Source organism: Brachyistius frenatus, unplaced genomic scaffold (genome assembly GCF_029030835.1).
Source record: "Brachyistius frenatus isolate BFR_SWC_R1_liver_20210118 unplaced genomic scaffold, ASM2903083v1 Contig_244, whole genome shotgun sequence".
In the NCBI taxonomy this organism is placed as follows: domain Eukaryota; kingdom Metazoa; phylum Chordata; class Actinopteri; family Embiotocidae; genus Brachyistius; species Brachyistius frenatus.
Window position 1 is genome coordinate 254,733 of NW_027210843.1, and position 16,177 is coordinate 270,909.

At 44.6% G+C, this 16,177-nt stretch overlaps 1 protein-coding gene across 3 annotated transcripts; it reads right to left on the reverse strand.

Moving 5' to 3' along the window:
* Positions 1-240: 240 nt before the first annotated feature.
* On the reverse strand, positions 241-13,288 carry kiaa0930. Of its 3 annotated transcripts, none has more exons than XM_069720593.1 (10): positions 12,922-13,288; positions 11,116-11,286; positions 8,456-8,604; positions 8,263-8,367; positions 6,200-6,379; positions 5,832-5,972; positions 5,566-5,757; positions 4,367-4,526; positions 4,010-4,165; positions 241-3,679 (listed from the first exon to the last, which is right to left on the reverse strand). In XM_069720593.1, the coding sequence occupies exons 1-10, from the start codon at positions 13,061-13,063 to the stop codon at positions 3,639-3,641; spliced, it is 1,437 nt and encodes a 478-aa protein (XP_069576694.1). In that variant the 5' UTR covers positions 13,064-13,288; the 3' UTR covers positions 241-3,638. The 3 variants fall into 3 exon arrangements, with proteins under 3 accessions (XP_069576694.1, XP_069576695.1, XP_069576696.1); XM_069720594.1 differs by having other exon boundaries at positions 11,116-11,238; positions 12,922-13,287; XM_069720595.1 differs by lacking the exon at positions 11,116-11,286 and having other exon boundaries at positions 12,922-13,280.
* Between the last annotated feature and the right edge of the window lie 2,889 nt (positions 13,289-16,177).

The following is a 16,177-nucleotide window of genomic DNA, read 5'->3' on the forward strand; positions in this document are numbered from 1 at the left end:
TGTAAAACCAACAATGTCGACTGAAGTCCGCCTGTCAAAACAAACACCACCTGCAGAACAGCTGTCCTGTCACCATGGTTACGGCCTCTGGACATTGTTCTGACGCACAAACTGAAATAACGTAAATATTCGGACAGGTTAGCCTTTTAAGTTGGGAGATTGTCCCCCTACGATAAAATCAATAAATTAAATATAAATTATATTTAAAGAGTTTTACGAAGTTAAACAATGTACGAAGGGTTCGCAGCAGAAAACAATTTTTTATTTCTTTTTTAAATACGAGTGTTTATTATGAAAATGATTTTGAATCACTAACTGCATATAAAAATGTCTGCAGTCTCAGAGTCTAAAATGTGAAAAAGTCAGGTTTTTGGTGGAGGTGGGCGGGGCATAGTGTCTTAGCTCCTCCCCAGCTCACCCAAATATGGTCATTTCTGGTTTAAAAAAGATGATGACAATAAAAATGTCAGACAGGAAGCTTCAAAACGTTCACAAACCGACGGGGACTCGCTGATACATCGAGTCGGGACGTCTTCGAGCCAATCAGCAGCTAAAACACGTAAATTATTTATTACACATTAATCCTGCGTAACGCTAACGTAACGCTGCTGCAAAGAAAAAAGTTATTTGAAGATGCTGAATCTTCATCCAGGAGCTCCAAAGTTATTTTAAAAATATAATTTAGAGGAAGAAGTTCACAAAAGCCAGAACAACAGAAGTGAAAGAAGAAAGTTTGAAACGTTTTAACTGAAATAATCTGATCAAAACTCTAAAAACACGTAATCGTAATCCTTTCACGGTTTTAATCCTTCAGTGCGACTTGTTCAAAAAGGTTTTTGTACCTACAAGCTTTAAAAAAAACAAAAAAACCTGATCCTGGATCGCAGATTAAACATTTAAGTGAAGCTGTAAGTGTGACGTTTGTCCACCGGGAGGCGCCAGAGGACGCGTCCAGGGAAACAGTGAAACACCGGAGAGGTTTTTCTGCTAATGTGTATTTGAATAAATAAAGAGGAAGATGTACAGAGAGTCTGAGAGCAACAGAAGACTGAAAACATGCACAAAACTGTCGGAGTACAAAAAGCCGTGAAAGAAGAAACAAAAGATTTTGAACAAATCGTTCATAAAAGGCTCTAAAAGCGTTTTACAGTGCAAACTGTCAGCTGCTGTCATCCGACGGTTCAGCAGTCTTTGTATTGATCAGCGTGGATACATTCAGCTGGAGGATCTATCAACTACGTCATCAATAACACCGACGACTCCACCGACACAAGATTAAAAACAACTGAAAAAGTGTCCTGTGGGAGATTTTACCGTTTAAAACACGACGAAAACACTTTGAGCGACTTTGATCGACGACGACTTCATCTGAGTGCAAATCAATCAGCGATAGGAATCTGATCAGGAACACCAGCTGACCGACGTGAAAACAGACACCAAAAACAGCGACAGCTGTCAATCATTACTTTTAAATCCATTAAAATCATCAGATCAAAGAGTAACTGATAATTATTAGTTTTATTAGTTTTAACGCTGCTGTTTGAAAATGGATTTTAAATTTCGCCAATAAATTGTTACTAAATTTAATTTGTTTTACACAACGAAGCAAAGAAAGAAAGAAAGAGTGAAATTGGAGTTTTAATTTTAAGAAGGAACATCTGAATATTTTGAGAAAAATTCATTTCTGCAACGTTTTCTTTTCCCGTTATTCTCCTAATAGTAAAAAAACAACGTTCAGCATCATTAACGATTTCCTATCAATTACTTTTTCTTGAATATTTGTAATTCATATCACCTCAAAAATAAAATTACTAATTCATTTCTCTTAATAATTTTTTGTTAATTATTTTCACATGACGTTAAATTCGTTATTAAAGTCAGAATTTTGAAGTATTTATAACTTGGGATAAAAGTTAGTAAAGTTTTTCTCATTTAATAATTATTTGTCAAACACTTTATTCCTGCAAATTTCTTCAAAAACTGAAGTCATGTTTGGAGAAAATTAGATTTGAGAAATCAAATGAGTAACATTTTGTTGTCAGTTTATTGTCTGTAGGAATTCTTTCTCAACAACGATGACTAATTTCAAAACATTAACATTTTTGCCAAAACATTTTCAACGTTTATCTTGAAATTTCATCTTAAAAACTGATGTAACATTTCAGAGAACATTTAGAAAATTGCAATTTTGAAGAAACGTGTTTTTTTTCTTCCTTTCAGTTCTTTTATTCTTTGTTATGAATTCTTTCAAAAAGTTTTGAAGCCTCTGAATTCACAAAATCACGTGAAAATCAATCGTCAGGTTTCAGCGGTTCAAACGCACCGACGGCAGGAAGCAGCTGTTCGTACGAAAACGGCAACGATCTGATTGGTTGAAGTTAGCATTGATTGACAGATGGTTCATCCAATCAACTGCCTGCTTTGTTTCCAAACAGTTTAGAATAACTTTCTAACTATTCTGTCACAAAACATATTTTGACTTTTATTTAAGTGTTTTCTTTCTCAAAATATTACATCATAATTTTTCCTCCACTTTGACGTGATATGATGACGTCAAAAATAAAACAATATATATTTGCTGGTTCTATGTTTAAAATGTGAGACTGAAGCTTCGCTGGAAAACAACGTAAAAATCAATCGCAGTAAAAAAGTGATTCTGGCGTCTCTGTTTTCATCGGATCTCCGGGGAGAACCGACGGATCGGCCGGCTGCTTGTTTCTGACCGTTAAAATGTTTTACAGGCGAGTTAAACGAACTCGAAGAGAAAAAGAAGAAACGCGAGTCAGATTTTAAGGCTTCGGGAGCTCAGAGGGAGAAAAACCGTTAAAATCCCTTTAAAACATCGGTCGTCTTCGTCTCGTCGGTTTGTTCCCTTTAACGTCTTCGTCACGTCGTAGTTTGTTTCAAGTCTCTTCCAGTTTGTGAGAAGCAGTAAAAAGTCCGCTGGGTTTCTGTGAGGGTGGTTGTGGTTTTGTTCTTTTTCTTCTCTACGTTGGTGAGAAATCGACGTCAGCGTGAATCCGTACGGACGTTTTATTTCTTGAAATGCAGATGTTGATGTCGGGTCAGATTCTGGCTGCTGAGTCGACTCGTTTCTGCTATAAATGTGTTTTAAATACAAAAACAAGGTCTGTGTATGTGTGGTTTCACTCCTCCGCCTGACGTGGTGGTTTTTAGAAAAAAGAAAGAGGAACTCCACGAGGTCCGACGACGACGAGCCGGACAGAACCGGACAGAACCGGACAGAACCGGACAGAACCGGACGGCGTCGCTGACGACCTTCAGTCAAGGCGTCTCCGTGAGTAAAGCAGCAGGATATTTACAGGACAAAACACACATTCTTCACCTCCCTCGACTTCCCGGTCAGAGTTCAGCCAATGCCTCGTCACAACACCGACGGGTCGCGGGATGCCGGCGCCGGGCCCGTTACCGCGGAGACGACCTCGGACGCGGCAGGAACCGAACAGAAGAGGAGGCACTTCTCGGATGGCTGGTTGGTCGTCGTCCCTCTGACGGCGCTCGTCTCCGGGTGATGTTTGGTTGCGGGTCTCGGTCTGGACACCGGGGGGCGCCGCAACGCTCTCAGCGGCCTGATGCAGGAGGCACTTGGTAGTGATGCTCTGAGGGAGTCGGCGCCGCTATGTCATCAAGATCGGCTTCTGACGCACCTCCAGGATGTCTGACGCACAAACACACCGCTTACAGCCTGCAGGGGGCAGTGTGTGTAGATGTGTGTAGATGTGTGTAGATGTGTGTAGATGTGTGTAGATGTGTGTGTGTGTAGATGTGTGTGTGTGTGTGTAGATGTGTGTGTGTGTGTGTGTAGATGTGTGTGTGTGTGTGTAGATGTGTGTAGATGTGTGTGTGTGTGTGTGTGTGTGTGTGTGTGTAGATGTGTGTGTGTGTGTAGATGTGTGTGTGTGTGTGTGTAGATGTGTGTGTGTGTGTGTAGATGTGTGTGTGTGTGTGTGTGTGTGTAGATGTGTGTGTGTGTGTGTTGACCTCTGACCTGCGGTGATGCGGTGCAGCGGCAGCGTGACGTAGGTCAGGTGGGAGTAGAGCAGGAAGTAGTCATCAGCCCGGTTCAGTTTGAGCCACGAACCGACCAGAGAGCGGCCGGTACCGGACAGAGAACGGGACCGCAGGTTGGAGGTGGTGTGTAGATCTGAGGACACACACACACACACACACACACACACACACACACACACACACACACACACACACACACACACACACACACACACACACACACCCTCAGTGTTTTATCCTGAAACGCTGCTTCATCACGGCTCTACGATTCTTCATCATCATCATCACCTCGTTGGGTATAATGTTTTAGTTTTTCGTGTTTTTAGATCGGTACCTTCGTCCTCTTCCTCCCTGAAGAACTCCTCGCTGTCGTTGGCTGAATGTGACTTCTTCATCTCGGCGATCCGGTTTCGTGGAACTTTCCTCCTCAGAGACGGCGAGAAGAAGGAGGGCCGGTTCCTCTCCGGGGTCGGAGGCGTGCTGAACGACGTCACCTGAACAAGTTCGGACATATTTAAGGAATATTCTGTCTATATATAATATTCTTCCTCATGATGTCATCAACCATCAGTGATGTCATCAACCATCAGTGATGTCATCGTTGGTTTGTGAACGTTATGAATCCTCCAGTTCAGATTCTGTCCGTCACCATCTTTGCTAGTTCGGAGCGGTTTGGAGCAGGAAGTGACCATATTTGGACGAGCTGGGGGAGGAGCCGACCTCCAGTGGCACTCGGTGGTATTGCAGATTAACACATTTAATAGCAAAAACATTTTTATTTTTGAACTCTGAAATGTTTTAAAAACTAGAATTCTTCTCCAGGTCAGTAATTTTCACCTCATTTTTGCAGATCTTTGAGTAGTTTCGGTGTTTGTGAGAAAAACATGATTTTATTTAAAGACCAGCTCCATTTAAACTTCAGCTGCTTGAAGTATTTAGACGTATTTCAGCAGCTACGTCATGTTTTTCTAAAAACATCATCTGGGATTCGGTCCGATTCTCTTTTCCATCGTTCAGATTGATAATCGAAGTGTTTCGTCATCCAGAACGTCTCCGACCCGTCAGGACGTCTCAGAGATCCGTCGGGACGTCTCCGACCCGTCAGGACGTCTCAGACCCGTCAGGACGTCTCAGAGACCCGTCGGGACGTCTCAGAGATCCGTCGGGACGTCTCCGACCCGTCAGGACGTCTCCGACCCGTCAGAACGTCTCAGAGATCCGTCAGAACGTCTCCGACCCCCGTCGGGACGTCTCAGACCCCCGTCGGGACGTCTCCGACCCCCGTCAGGACGTCTCCGACCCGTCAGGACGTCTCAGAGATCCGTCAGGACGTCTCCGACCCGTCTGGAAGAATGTCTTTTTGACCCGAGCTGATCTCACGTGTTTGAAGAGGAAGCTGCTCCCGGAGGTTTCTGCACGTTTCCTGTTCTGGTTCTCGGATCTCCTCCGACGGCCACAAACAGGAAGTGGAACCGACCCGGCGGGAGGTTCTGAACTTCCTGCTTTAAGGTGGTAATAAACACATCGACTCACCCTCTCGTGGATCGGCGACACCTCCTGGTCCTCCTCGGTACCGCAGGGCGACGTGTCGCCCGTCGGCACCCTGCTGACGGCCATCTCGGCGTGACCTTTGCCCTGCGGACCTTTCATCCGCACGAACTCCATGTTGTTGTACTTGTAGAAGCCGAAGGACATCCGCTGGGCCATCTTAGCGGCGACGCTAACCTGCAGCCGCGACAACACGCGTTAGCCGCTGAACGTGTTAGCATCCCGTTAGCGTGTTCTCGTTAGCTCCTCACCCGGTTGTCGTAGACCTTCTTCAGCGCCTCGTAGCGGATCGAACCCTGGAAGATGACGCCGTGGAACGTGTTGCTCTTATCGCTCGCCACCAGCTCCACACACACCATCTCCCCCTCCCCCACCGTCATATCACTGAACACCTGCACACACACACACACACACACACACACACACACACACACACACACACACACACACACACACACACACACACACACACACACACACACACACACACACACACACACACACACACACACACACACACACACACGTTAGTCCAGGAAGAAGTCAGGAAATCAATAAATCTGATTATACGTGTTTTTATTTCGCAGTAAAAACTAAATCAGATCAAAGATGATTTCACCTCGTCGAAGTTGTCGATCATGAAGAAGATGTTGGGGTAGCTCATCTTAGACTCCTCCCCTTTGCTGTCCATGGCGTGTTTGCTCGGAGACGCGAACACCTCCTGACATTTCTTCTTGTGGATGTGGATGTCTCCGGCGTCCGAGCGCGTGCAGACGGCGCACGTCACCACGTAGTCCAGCTGGAACACATCAGAGGTTCAACCTGGATCCACCGACACCGGAGGAACCGAAGGAACCCGCAGGAGGAACCACAAATATAGTTCTGCTGCGTATCCCATATCCCTCCCCCTCGTATCAACCAGTCTGTCATTTCATCTGTGGAGTTCACGGCACTTTACCGGCTAAACCAGGTCCTAAAACCAGGTCCTAAAACCAGGTCCTAAAACCAGGTCTGAACCAGGTCCTAAAACCAGGTCTGAACCAGGTCCTAAAACCAGGTCTGAACCAGGTCCTAAAACCAGGTCTAAACCTGGTCCTAAAACCAGGTCTAAACCTGGTCCTAAAACCAGGTCTGAACCAGGTCCTAAAACCAGGTCTGAACCAGGTCCTAAAACCAGGTCTAAACCTGGTCCTAAAACCAGGTCTAAACCTGGTCCTAAAACCAGGTCTGAACCAGGTCCTAAAACCAGGTCTAAACCTGGTCCTAAAACCAGGTCTGAACCAGGTCCTAAAACCAGGTCTGAACCAGGTCCTAAAACCAGGTCTGAACCAGGTCCTAAAACCAGGTCTGAACCAGGTCCTAAAACCAGGTCTAAACCAGGTCCTAAAACCAGGTCTAAACCAGGTCCTAAAACCAGGTCTAAACCAGGTCCTAAAACCAGGTCTAAACCTGGTCCTAAAACCAGGTCTAAACCTGGTCCTAAAACCAGGTCTGAACCAGGTCCTAAAACCAGGTCTGAACCAGGTCCTAAAACCAGGTTTAGACCTGGTCCTAAAACCAGGTCTAAACCTGGTCCTAAAACCAGGTCTGAACCAGGTCCTAAAACCAGGTCTGAACCAGGTCCTAAAACCAGGTCTAAACCAGGTCTGAACCAGGTCCTAAAACCAGGTCCTAAAACCAGGTCTAAACCAGGTCCTAAAACCAGGTCTGAACCAGGTCCTAAAACCAGGTCTAAACCTGGTCCTAAAACCAGGTCTAAACCTGGTCCTAAAACCAGGTCTGAACCAGGTCCTAAAACCAGGTCTGAACCAGGTCCTAAAACCAGGTCTAAACCTGGTCCTAAAACCAGGTCTAAACCTGGTCCTAAAACCAGGTCTGAACCAGGTCCTAAAACCAGGTCTAAACCTGGTCCTAAAACCAGGTCTGAACCAGGTCCTAAAACCAGGTCTGAACCAGGTCCTAAAACCAGGTCTGAACCAGGTCCTAAAACCAGGTCTAAACCAGGTCCTAAAACCAGGTCTAAACCAGGTCCTAAAACTAGTCCAGAAATAGTCCTATAAAATGAGCCTTGCAGAAGGTGCCAGTTGTGTTGCTGCTGTATGACGTAACGGATCAATAAAAAGTGTCTCCAGCTGTGTGACGGTGTTCTTGACGGTGTTGTTTTATTAACGGTGTTGTTGACGGTGTTATTTTATTGACGGTGTTGTTGACGGTGTTATTTTATTGACGGTGTTGTTGACGGTGTTATTTTATTAACGGTGTTATTTTATTGACGGTGTTGTTGACGGTGTTGTTTTATTAACGGTGTTGTTGACGGTGTTATTTTATTGACGGTGTTATTTTATTGACGTGTTGTTGACGGTGTTATTTTATTGACGGTGTTGTTGACGGTGTTATTTTATTGACGGTGTTATTTTATTGACGGTGTTGTTGACAGTGTTATTTTATTGACGGTGTTATTTTATTGACGGTGTTGTTGACGGTGTTATTTTATTGACGGTGTTATTTTATTGACGGTGTTATTTTATTGACAGTGTTGTTGACGGTGTTATTTTATTGACGGTGTTGTTGACGGTGTTATTTTATTGACGGTGTTATTTTATTGACGGTGTTGTTGACGGTGTTATTTTATTGACGGTGTTATTTTATTGACGGTGTTATTTTATTGACAGTGTTGTTTACCTTCTGCAGGATGAGGTTCAGGTAGACGCTCTCCTCCCAGTCGATGTCCGGGTCTCCGAGGCCCGGCAGCTTCTTGGAGTCCCTCCTGTAGACCTCCACCTCCACCTGAAACACATCCTGGATCAGAACCACACCACCTGACGCAGGTCCACTTCCTGTCACAGGAAGTGTGTAGGTGGAAGCGTTTCATCACCTTTTTGCCCTCCGTGTTGTCACCGCTGACGTACGACAGCTTCCTGCGTACGTAGAACAACATGTCGTCCTGCCGCGGCGCCAACTTCTCCATGAAGTAGGTGGAGAACATCCAGGTCCAGAACACGATGCGGTCGTCCTTGAAGCAGCCTGCAGACACGTTCAGAACAACAACACGTTAACCAGAGAAAGAAAGAGTCGGTTGGATGTGTGAGTCTTCTTACTATGTTTTTAAAACCACTTCACATCGAGTTCATTCGTTCTCTGACCTGAGAAAAGTTCTGAGAACTGAAAGGTCAGAATTTATCAACAGAACAACCGAAAACACAGAAACAACCTCGTCACGGACACTAAAACACGCTGAAGCAGCCTGAAGCTCCTCAATGAGGAGAACCAACAGAACCACTTCAACACCAGTGATTACTTTCCCTTCATGCGTATAAACCTTTAACCCCATTGAGTCTCTGTGTCCTCTCCCCCCACCCTCCCCCATCGTGAAACATCCAGCCGAACGCAGCTCGCTGTGTTTTTGTGATTCGTGTTTCTTTCATCAGACGAGCAGCTTCATCACACAGCTGATGTATTTTTAAAAACGCAGCTATAAATAGATTTTTCTGCAGAACTGAACTCCGCTTCAGGTGGAACGACGGAGACGAGCAGCGAATGTTAAACCGGACGCTCAGAAAACCAACCAGTCATCCAAAGAGCTCGTCTGGAAGTTTAACTTAATGCCGTGTCATCCTCCGGCCGCCCCGGCAACTGTTGCCAGGCAACCAGGGCAGGTGTTTTCTCGGCCTGCGAGAGGAGAGGTAGCGGAGGTCAGCATCACAGCGATTATTGATCGGGTGTCTCCGTCCTCCGCTGTCTGATGACCGTTTGATCACTTTTCAAAATAAAAGCGGTGGCCCGACAGCTGTGTGAATCATTTATCAGATGTGTTATCGACTGAACAGAAGTCACAGCTGAGTATTAATAAAACAGTCTGACTGCTGAACTCACCGCATTAGAGGAAACTGCACTTCCTGTCAGCGGTTTTTCACATTAAAACGACACTTTAATTCTACGGTCGTCGTCTGTTTAAACATTTTGGTGACTGGAGTCTTTTAAATGTATTTTCAGACTAAAGCGTCCGTAACCACGTGACCTCGTCCGAGTCGCCTTCTCACGTTCCAGCCGAACGACCGGATGAAGTCATGTGACGAGACCTTCAGGCCCGTCTCGTGTTCTCAGAACCGACGACTCGCTGCAGGCTTCAGCTGATTTCCTGATGATCATCCAGAACCAACGACCCTGAAACACAGAACGTCTCGTCGGCCTCGCTGAACAACGATCCTCCAAACAGTTTGTTGTTGATCCACCTTCATGTCCACTTGAGTTTTGAAGCTTCACAGCGATTGTTCTTTAGCGACAGATCTCAGATGCTAACACGAGTGCAGGGTGATCAATACTGACAGGAAATGATGCAGAGAACCGTCAAAATAAGAGTGCAGCTGCAGTAAAGGTAGTATTCTGTGTGAAGACCTGAGTCACTGTTAGCGCTGACTCATCATCAGCAGCCTGCAGAGGACCGACCAAGGACACAGACGACACACTCCACCGGGCACGACGTTTACTCGAGTACTTTTACTCGAGTACAAGAAGTTCTTCTTTCTTCTTCTACTCTGGTATTTTTACTCAGCAGAAGTTTCTGTACGCGACTTTCCTTCATGAAATACGATCGTACGAGCAGCCAGTTACGTCTCGTGTTTGTGTTTCACTGTGGCGCCCTCTTGTGGTCGTAGTTATCGTGACAAATGTTACTTAGGAAAGTTATTAGTAACCATGACGACAAAGGTCTCCACCTATCTACGCTTTTTATAAACGAAAAGTGGGAGAGGCTAATTCGGGAGAAGATCTGATGTGACTTTCCAAATTAAGATTTCGATTTTAAATACGACGATTTGTTAGAAACTGAAAAAGTCAACAGAAAACAAACGGAAATGATCAGAACGTTAATCAATCAATCAATCAATCAATCAATCAGTGGATTGACAGCTGCTGAATGGACCTGGAGGTGAGATCGTCTCGTTGTTTCTGAAAAGAACTTTCAAACCTCAGAAAAAGAAAACCAAATGTTTAACTGGAGAACTGAGGAAGGTCAGACTGAAAGCTCCTGAAGACACTAAATAGATGTTGTGGTGAGATTATTTTCTTTGTCGATTAGTCGCTAATAAGTTTTGTATTTTTTTTTTGTATTCGTCTTCGTATGCGTGAATTTCACGTTAAATAAGTCCTTCTACCCTCAAAAGGAAATCCATTCAAAAATGAGCCGATTTGAGATATTTGTGTTCGTATGTATAAATACAGAATAAACAGAGATGAACTCTGGAGGTTTTAAAAATCAACACGGTTTCCTGCTTAATTCAGCTGATGTGATTTACTTATTTAATATAAAATATTAATAACAGTTCATGAATTGATCTTCCACTGAATTACTTTATATTTTATTAGGCTGCATCTCTCGATGATTTTTCTCTAAACGTCTTGTTTTTATCCGACCAGCGGTTCCAGATGTTCAGTGGATGACGAGCACAGAAACACAAACAGAAGCAGAGAGTGTTTGACATTTTGGCAGCGCTGCCTTCATCACCGTCTTCATCGCTGCCTTCATCACTTCATCACCGTCTTCATCGCTGCCTTCATCACCGTCTTCATCGCTGCCTTCATCACCGTCTTCATCGCTGCCTTCATCACCGTCTTCATCGCTGCCTTCATCACCGTCTTCATCGCTGCCTTCATCGCCGCCTGCGGGTGATGAAACGAGGCCGTGTGCTGCGATGATGACGTCACTGGCTGCGAACAGACCCGGTATTGATTTATCCATCAGAACAAAGAGTTTGCACTGAGGAAGAGGAGGCTGCTGGTTACAGGACGGTCCGGTTAGAAATTATAATAATTCAGATTTTAATTTGAAAATTCTAGTTTTCAAAATTTTAAATTGGAGTTTGACTTTCATGGTAAAAACTTTTGACTTCTCAGAGAATTACATCACAGTTAAAACCAGAGTTTGAACCTGAGGACAGTTTTTTTGTTAAAATACTTCAATACAAGTAAAAGTCCCGTCATACGAGATAAAATGCCAAAATTAAGAGTTAAAATTCAAACTTTGAACTAATTGGGTCAAATTTATCACATTAAAGTGTCATTCTTTAAATTTGGAGTTAAAAACACTTTCAAAACCAAATCAGGTTCAATCAATTTGAATCGAAGTCAAAATTTGGGCATAAAAGAACAATAAGGTACAAAAATGAATCAAATTAATATTACAGCTGCATTAATGTAGATTTTTATAATTATTTAAGGTTATTTTAACTACTTTATGTCCTGTTGTTGAATTTAATCAACAATCATATTCTATAATACTTAATATGTTTGTTTTGTTTCTGTTCAGTAAGAATCTCTAAAAAGTCAAAACAAAGAATTTTATATTGAATCCAAGTTGATTTTAAACAAGTTTATTTAACTTAAAAAGTACAAGAATTGTCATTTAATCCTCCAGATTATCAGAAAAATTATAATTTAAAATCAATAACTTTGGAGATAAATGTTTTTTTACAGTAAAAAAAAGGGAATGAAAAACTAAACTAAAGCTGTCAGATAAACGTAGTGAAGTAAACAGTTCTTTATTTACCTCTGAGGTAAATCTGAGGTTTGGTAGAGAATGAAAATAGTCTCAAATCTGTGCAACAAGCTAACTGCAGATAGAAGTCTGACATTTCTTTAATATGCTGCATTTAATTTAAATGTAATAACCTGTCAGGAAAATCAATAAATAAAACTAAAGTAAATAAAATATAATTAGTTTTTTTCTTTAAGTTAAATATTTGAAAAATTGTTAAGCGTAACATTTTTACATTTCAGGAGCTGAAACTACAGAAAATAATTTAATTATGACGGATCTGTTGGTTTATTTTCGGTTCCCGGTTCCCGGTTCACTGAATGATTGTTCCGGGGGTCCTGAGGGGCCCCGCAGCTCGCCGTGCCCCGGGGCCCTCAGCAGGAGGCTCCGGTCCTGCCCGGTGACCGGTGAAAAACAAGCAGGATAAAAACGTGACGAGCACGAGCGGCTGCTGGAGGATTATTTCCCGCTCAGCTCCCCCGGTGGACCCCTCCCCCGGTCCTCGCTCCCGGTCCTCGCCCCCGGTCCCGCTCCCCCTCCCCCGGGCTCCACCCCTCCCCCGGTGGACCCCTCCCCCGGTGGACCCCTCCCCCGGTGGACCCCTCCCCCGGTGGACCCCTCCCCCGGTCCTCGCTCCCGGTCCTCGCTCCCCTCCCCCGGTGGACCCCTCCCCCGGTCCTCGCTCCCGGTCCTCGCTCCCCTCCCCCGGTCCTCGCTCCCGGTCCTCGCTCCCCTCCCCCGGTGGACCCCTCCCCCGGTCCTCGCTCCCCTCCCCCGGTCCTCGCTCCCCTCCCCCGCCGTCCACTCACCGAGCCCGCTGACCTCCTGCCGGCCGCTCAGGCGGCTCCTCTCGTCGGCGATGGCCTTCAGCATCTGCTGCAGGGAACCGTCCAGCTCTCCGTTCTCCTCCGCGGGCCCGACGGCCTGACACAAACCGGGGAAGGACGCCATCTCCGAGCTGGGATCATGGCAGTCCGACGGCACCGGTTCACGGCAGCTAACGGGCGGCTACACGGAGCGCGGGAGCACCGAGGACGACCCCCCCCCCCCGACCCGGTTCCTCCTGTGACTGACCCGGAGCTGCCGGAGGCCGGGACCGGAGCGCTCTGCGGCGGAGCCCCGAGAGAGGAGCGGGCAGGTCGGGCTGCTGAGGGAGCCTCCGCTCCGTGTGTTGTTCCGATCAGCTGGAAACACCCTCTCACTTCCTGGAACAACACGAGGCTCTTAAAGGGGCCGCAGCACGGACAGGTGTTACACAGCAGTCCGTCCCCAGTACATCCGGTGGCCGGGGGCCCGTTTCCTGCCTGTCCAAACATAAACAGGAAAACTTTTCACTTTTACACTCAAAATCACGATTAACAACAAGATAAAGATTCATTATGTCACATCACGTTAAAGGGACAAAATCAGTCTTATTTTCAATTTAAATCAAGATTATGATATGAAATTAACAAATTGTATCATATGAAATAAAATGTAAAAACATGAGTGAAGAACTAAAAACTAACTAAAACTGAACTAAAACTGAACTAAAACTAACTAAAACTGAACTAAAGCTAACTAAAACTGAACTAAAACTGAACTAAAACTAACTAAAACTGAACTAAAACTGAACTAAAACTAACTAAAACTGAACTAAAACTGAACTAAAACTAACTAAAACTGAACTAAAACTGAACTAAAACTAACTAAAACTGAACTAAAGCTAACTAAAACTGAACTAAAACTGAACTAAAACGTGACATGTTGAGATTAAAAAGGACAAATTAAAAGCTGTCACTCAAAATCAAATCACCTTCAACCCGTTAAAGTCAAACTACAAAAGTAGCTGAGATCATTAAAATGTTTTAACTTGCTGCGTCAGAATAATGAGATTTTTTTTTACTTGCTAAATAAAAATTAAGAGGAATTATGAGTTTCGAAGCCCATTTCTGCCTGTTCAAAAACAATAATAAGCATCACAATTATGAAAAAACAAAAAATGATGGTGACAAAGGTCAGAGGTCAGATTTGGGGATTTATTTGATTTGATTTATAATTTAGATTTTTTTTATTTCACAGTTTTGATGTTTAATCATTCTTATTTTCTACTCTATCTGCCTGATTTTATATGTTTAATCTGCATTTCCCTCCTCTGCAGTCCTACATTTATTACTTTGGTTCTTGTGAATTCATCTTGTTCATTAGAAATTATTGCTCCAGAAAAGTGCCTCTTCTTTCTCTCTCCTGTAAACTGACTCCTCCGGTGCCCAACGGCTCACGAATCAAACGCACACCCCAGTTGACGTCGCTGCTGGACGGCAGGAGGCACCGAGAGTCCCCGCCCGGTGGAGAGGAAGAGGAGCACCGGAATAAAGACGATGAAGACACACCGGGAATTAACGGGACATCCCTGAGTGACGCTTTTAAAAAAGTCACATCTGGTTGATTTAAGGATGTTTCATCACATCCGGTGACTCCACGGACACAAACAGCCCGGAGACTCAGGACGTCATTAGTTTAATGTGTAAATAATCTATAAATAAAATCAAAATGTTGCTGAAGTCGGTACCGGGTCACGTTTTCTGAAGGGTGACAGAACTGAGCGGGACGCCGCAGCAAACTCCGCCCACCCGGACGGCTCCTCACCGCCGGTCAAAGTGGTGATAATAAACGAGTGCACCTTTTGTTTCAGGACAAAAGATGACGTAATTGGCTCGCGAGCCTCTGAGACGATGACGAGAAACTAAAATTAGCGTTTTATTCGGATGGTGAGGAAGCAATTATTATGAGTCTCCGTAAACAAATGCATTTTTGAAGCTTTATCAAATTCAAAAACTCATGAAAGTTGGAACACGAGAAAAACGGCATATTTTAGTGGAGTCGCGAGTGGGCGTGGCCTAATGGCTCACTAGCGCCCCCTACAGAGATGTCCCGGCGGCCACATGTACCGACAGGCACGAGATTCGGTGGACTGTGTCACTGAGATGTACAAAAAGCATGTCGTCCAAAAAGTGAACCAAAAATCACTTGAGAGTCACTTTTTGCTATAGTATGACTTTAAAAGATAGTCATGACAAATGGTGGTGGGGGGGGGGGGGGGTCAAACCCCAAACCTTCTGGCTGAGAGGCAGCAGTGCTAACCACTGCCCCATCAACCTTCCCAGGAGTTAGGCAGCATTGTGACAAATCTTTGGCTCACTGCAACCTATAACTCCACCGTCCACAAATATTCATTCAAATGGACCAAAATTGCCGCAGACATTCTTTGGATAGTAGACATACGTGTTTTCAAGGAGGTCTGCAGTGATATTAAATATCTTCCTGTAATGTGTTGTGGATGCAAAACTCTTTCAATTTCTCCAAACGTTTCAGCTTCACTAAAAGTTGAATCAGCATCAACAGGTGGAATCTGAACCATTAATAACGACCTTGGTGAAGAAGAATCTTTGACCTGTTGAGTTAACCAGACTGAGGTTGAGTCTCTGAAACTCTTCGTCCTGGTTCACGGAGGGCGAGACCTCCTGAGGAGAGTCCCTCTAAAGGTCAGACACACTGATACCAAACAAAGGTCAACAATACAAAACAAACCTAATACCAAAACTAACAGGTGTCTTTAAATCTTCTTGGATTTCTGTCTGAACTAAAACAAACTTTATCCCCCAAAATCCCACAAATACATTTTCATTCTATGGTACGACTTTTTTTTTTTGTCCATATTTCAGTGTGACAGTGGTCACCCACGACCCGCCGGACCTCTGACCCGCCGGACCCCCGACCCGCTGGACCCACGACCCGCTGGACCCACGACCCGCTGGACCCCCGACCCGCTGGACCCCCGACCCGCCGGACCTCTGACCCGCTGGACCCGCCGGACCCCCGACCTGCAGCGTGCGAGAGCCGCATATCACTGCTTCACAATTATTATTATTTGAATTATGAATTTTTATTGTTACAGAAACATAATAATTTTTAGTTTGTTTACTGATCGATCGATCGATCACTCCAACAGTCAGTGATGATTTCAACTGATTCTTACTTGAGTCAATATTCTAATAAAGTCAGAAAAGATCTGAATATTCAAAC

Bases quoted from the DNA above. Each gene is read 5' to 3' on its own strand.
- kiaa0930 (XM_069720593.1), bottom strand. From the start codon at position 13,063: ATGGCGTCCTTCCCCGGTTTGTGTCAGGCCGTCGGGCCCGCGGAGGAG. The intron at 11,287-12,921 runs GTGAGTGGACGG...GTCTGTTCGCAG, and splicing joins GCAGGAGGTCAGCGGGCTCG to CCAGTGACGTCATCATCGCA. The intron at 3,680-4,009 runs GTCAGAGGTCAA...TTTGTGCGTCAG, and splicing joins GCTGCACCGCATCACCGCAG to ACATCCTGGAGGTGCGTCAG.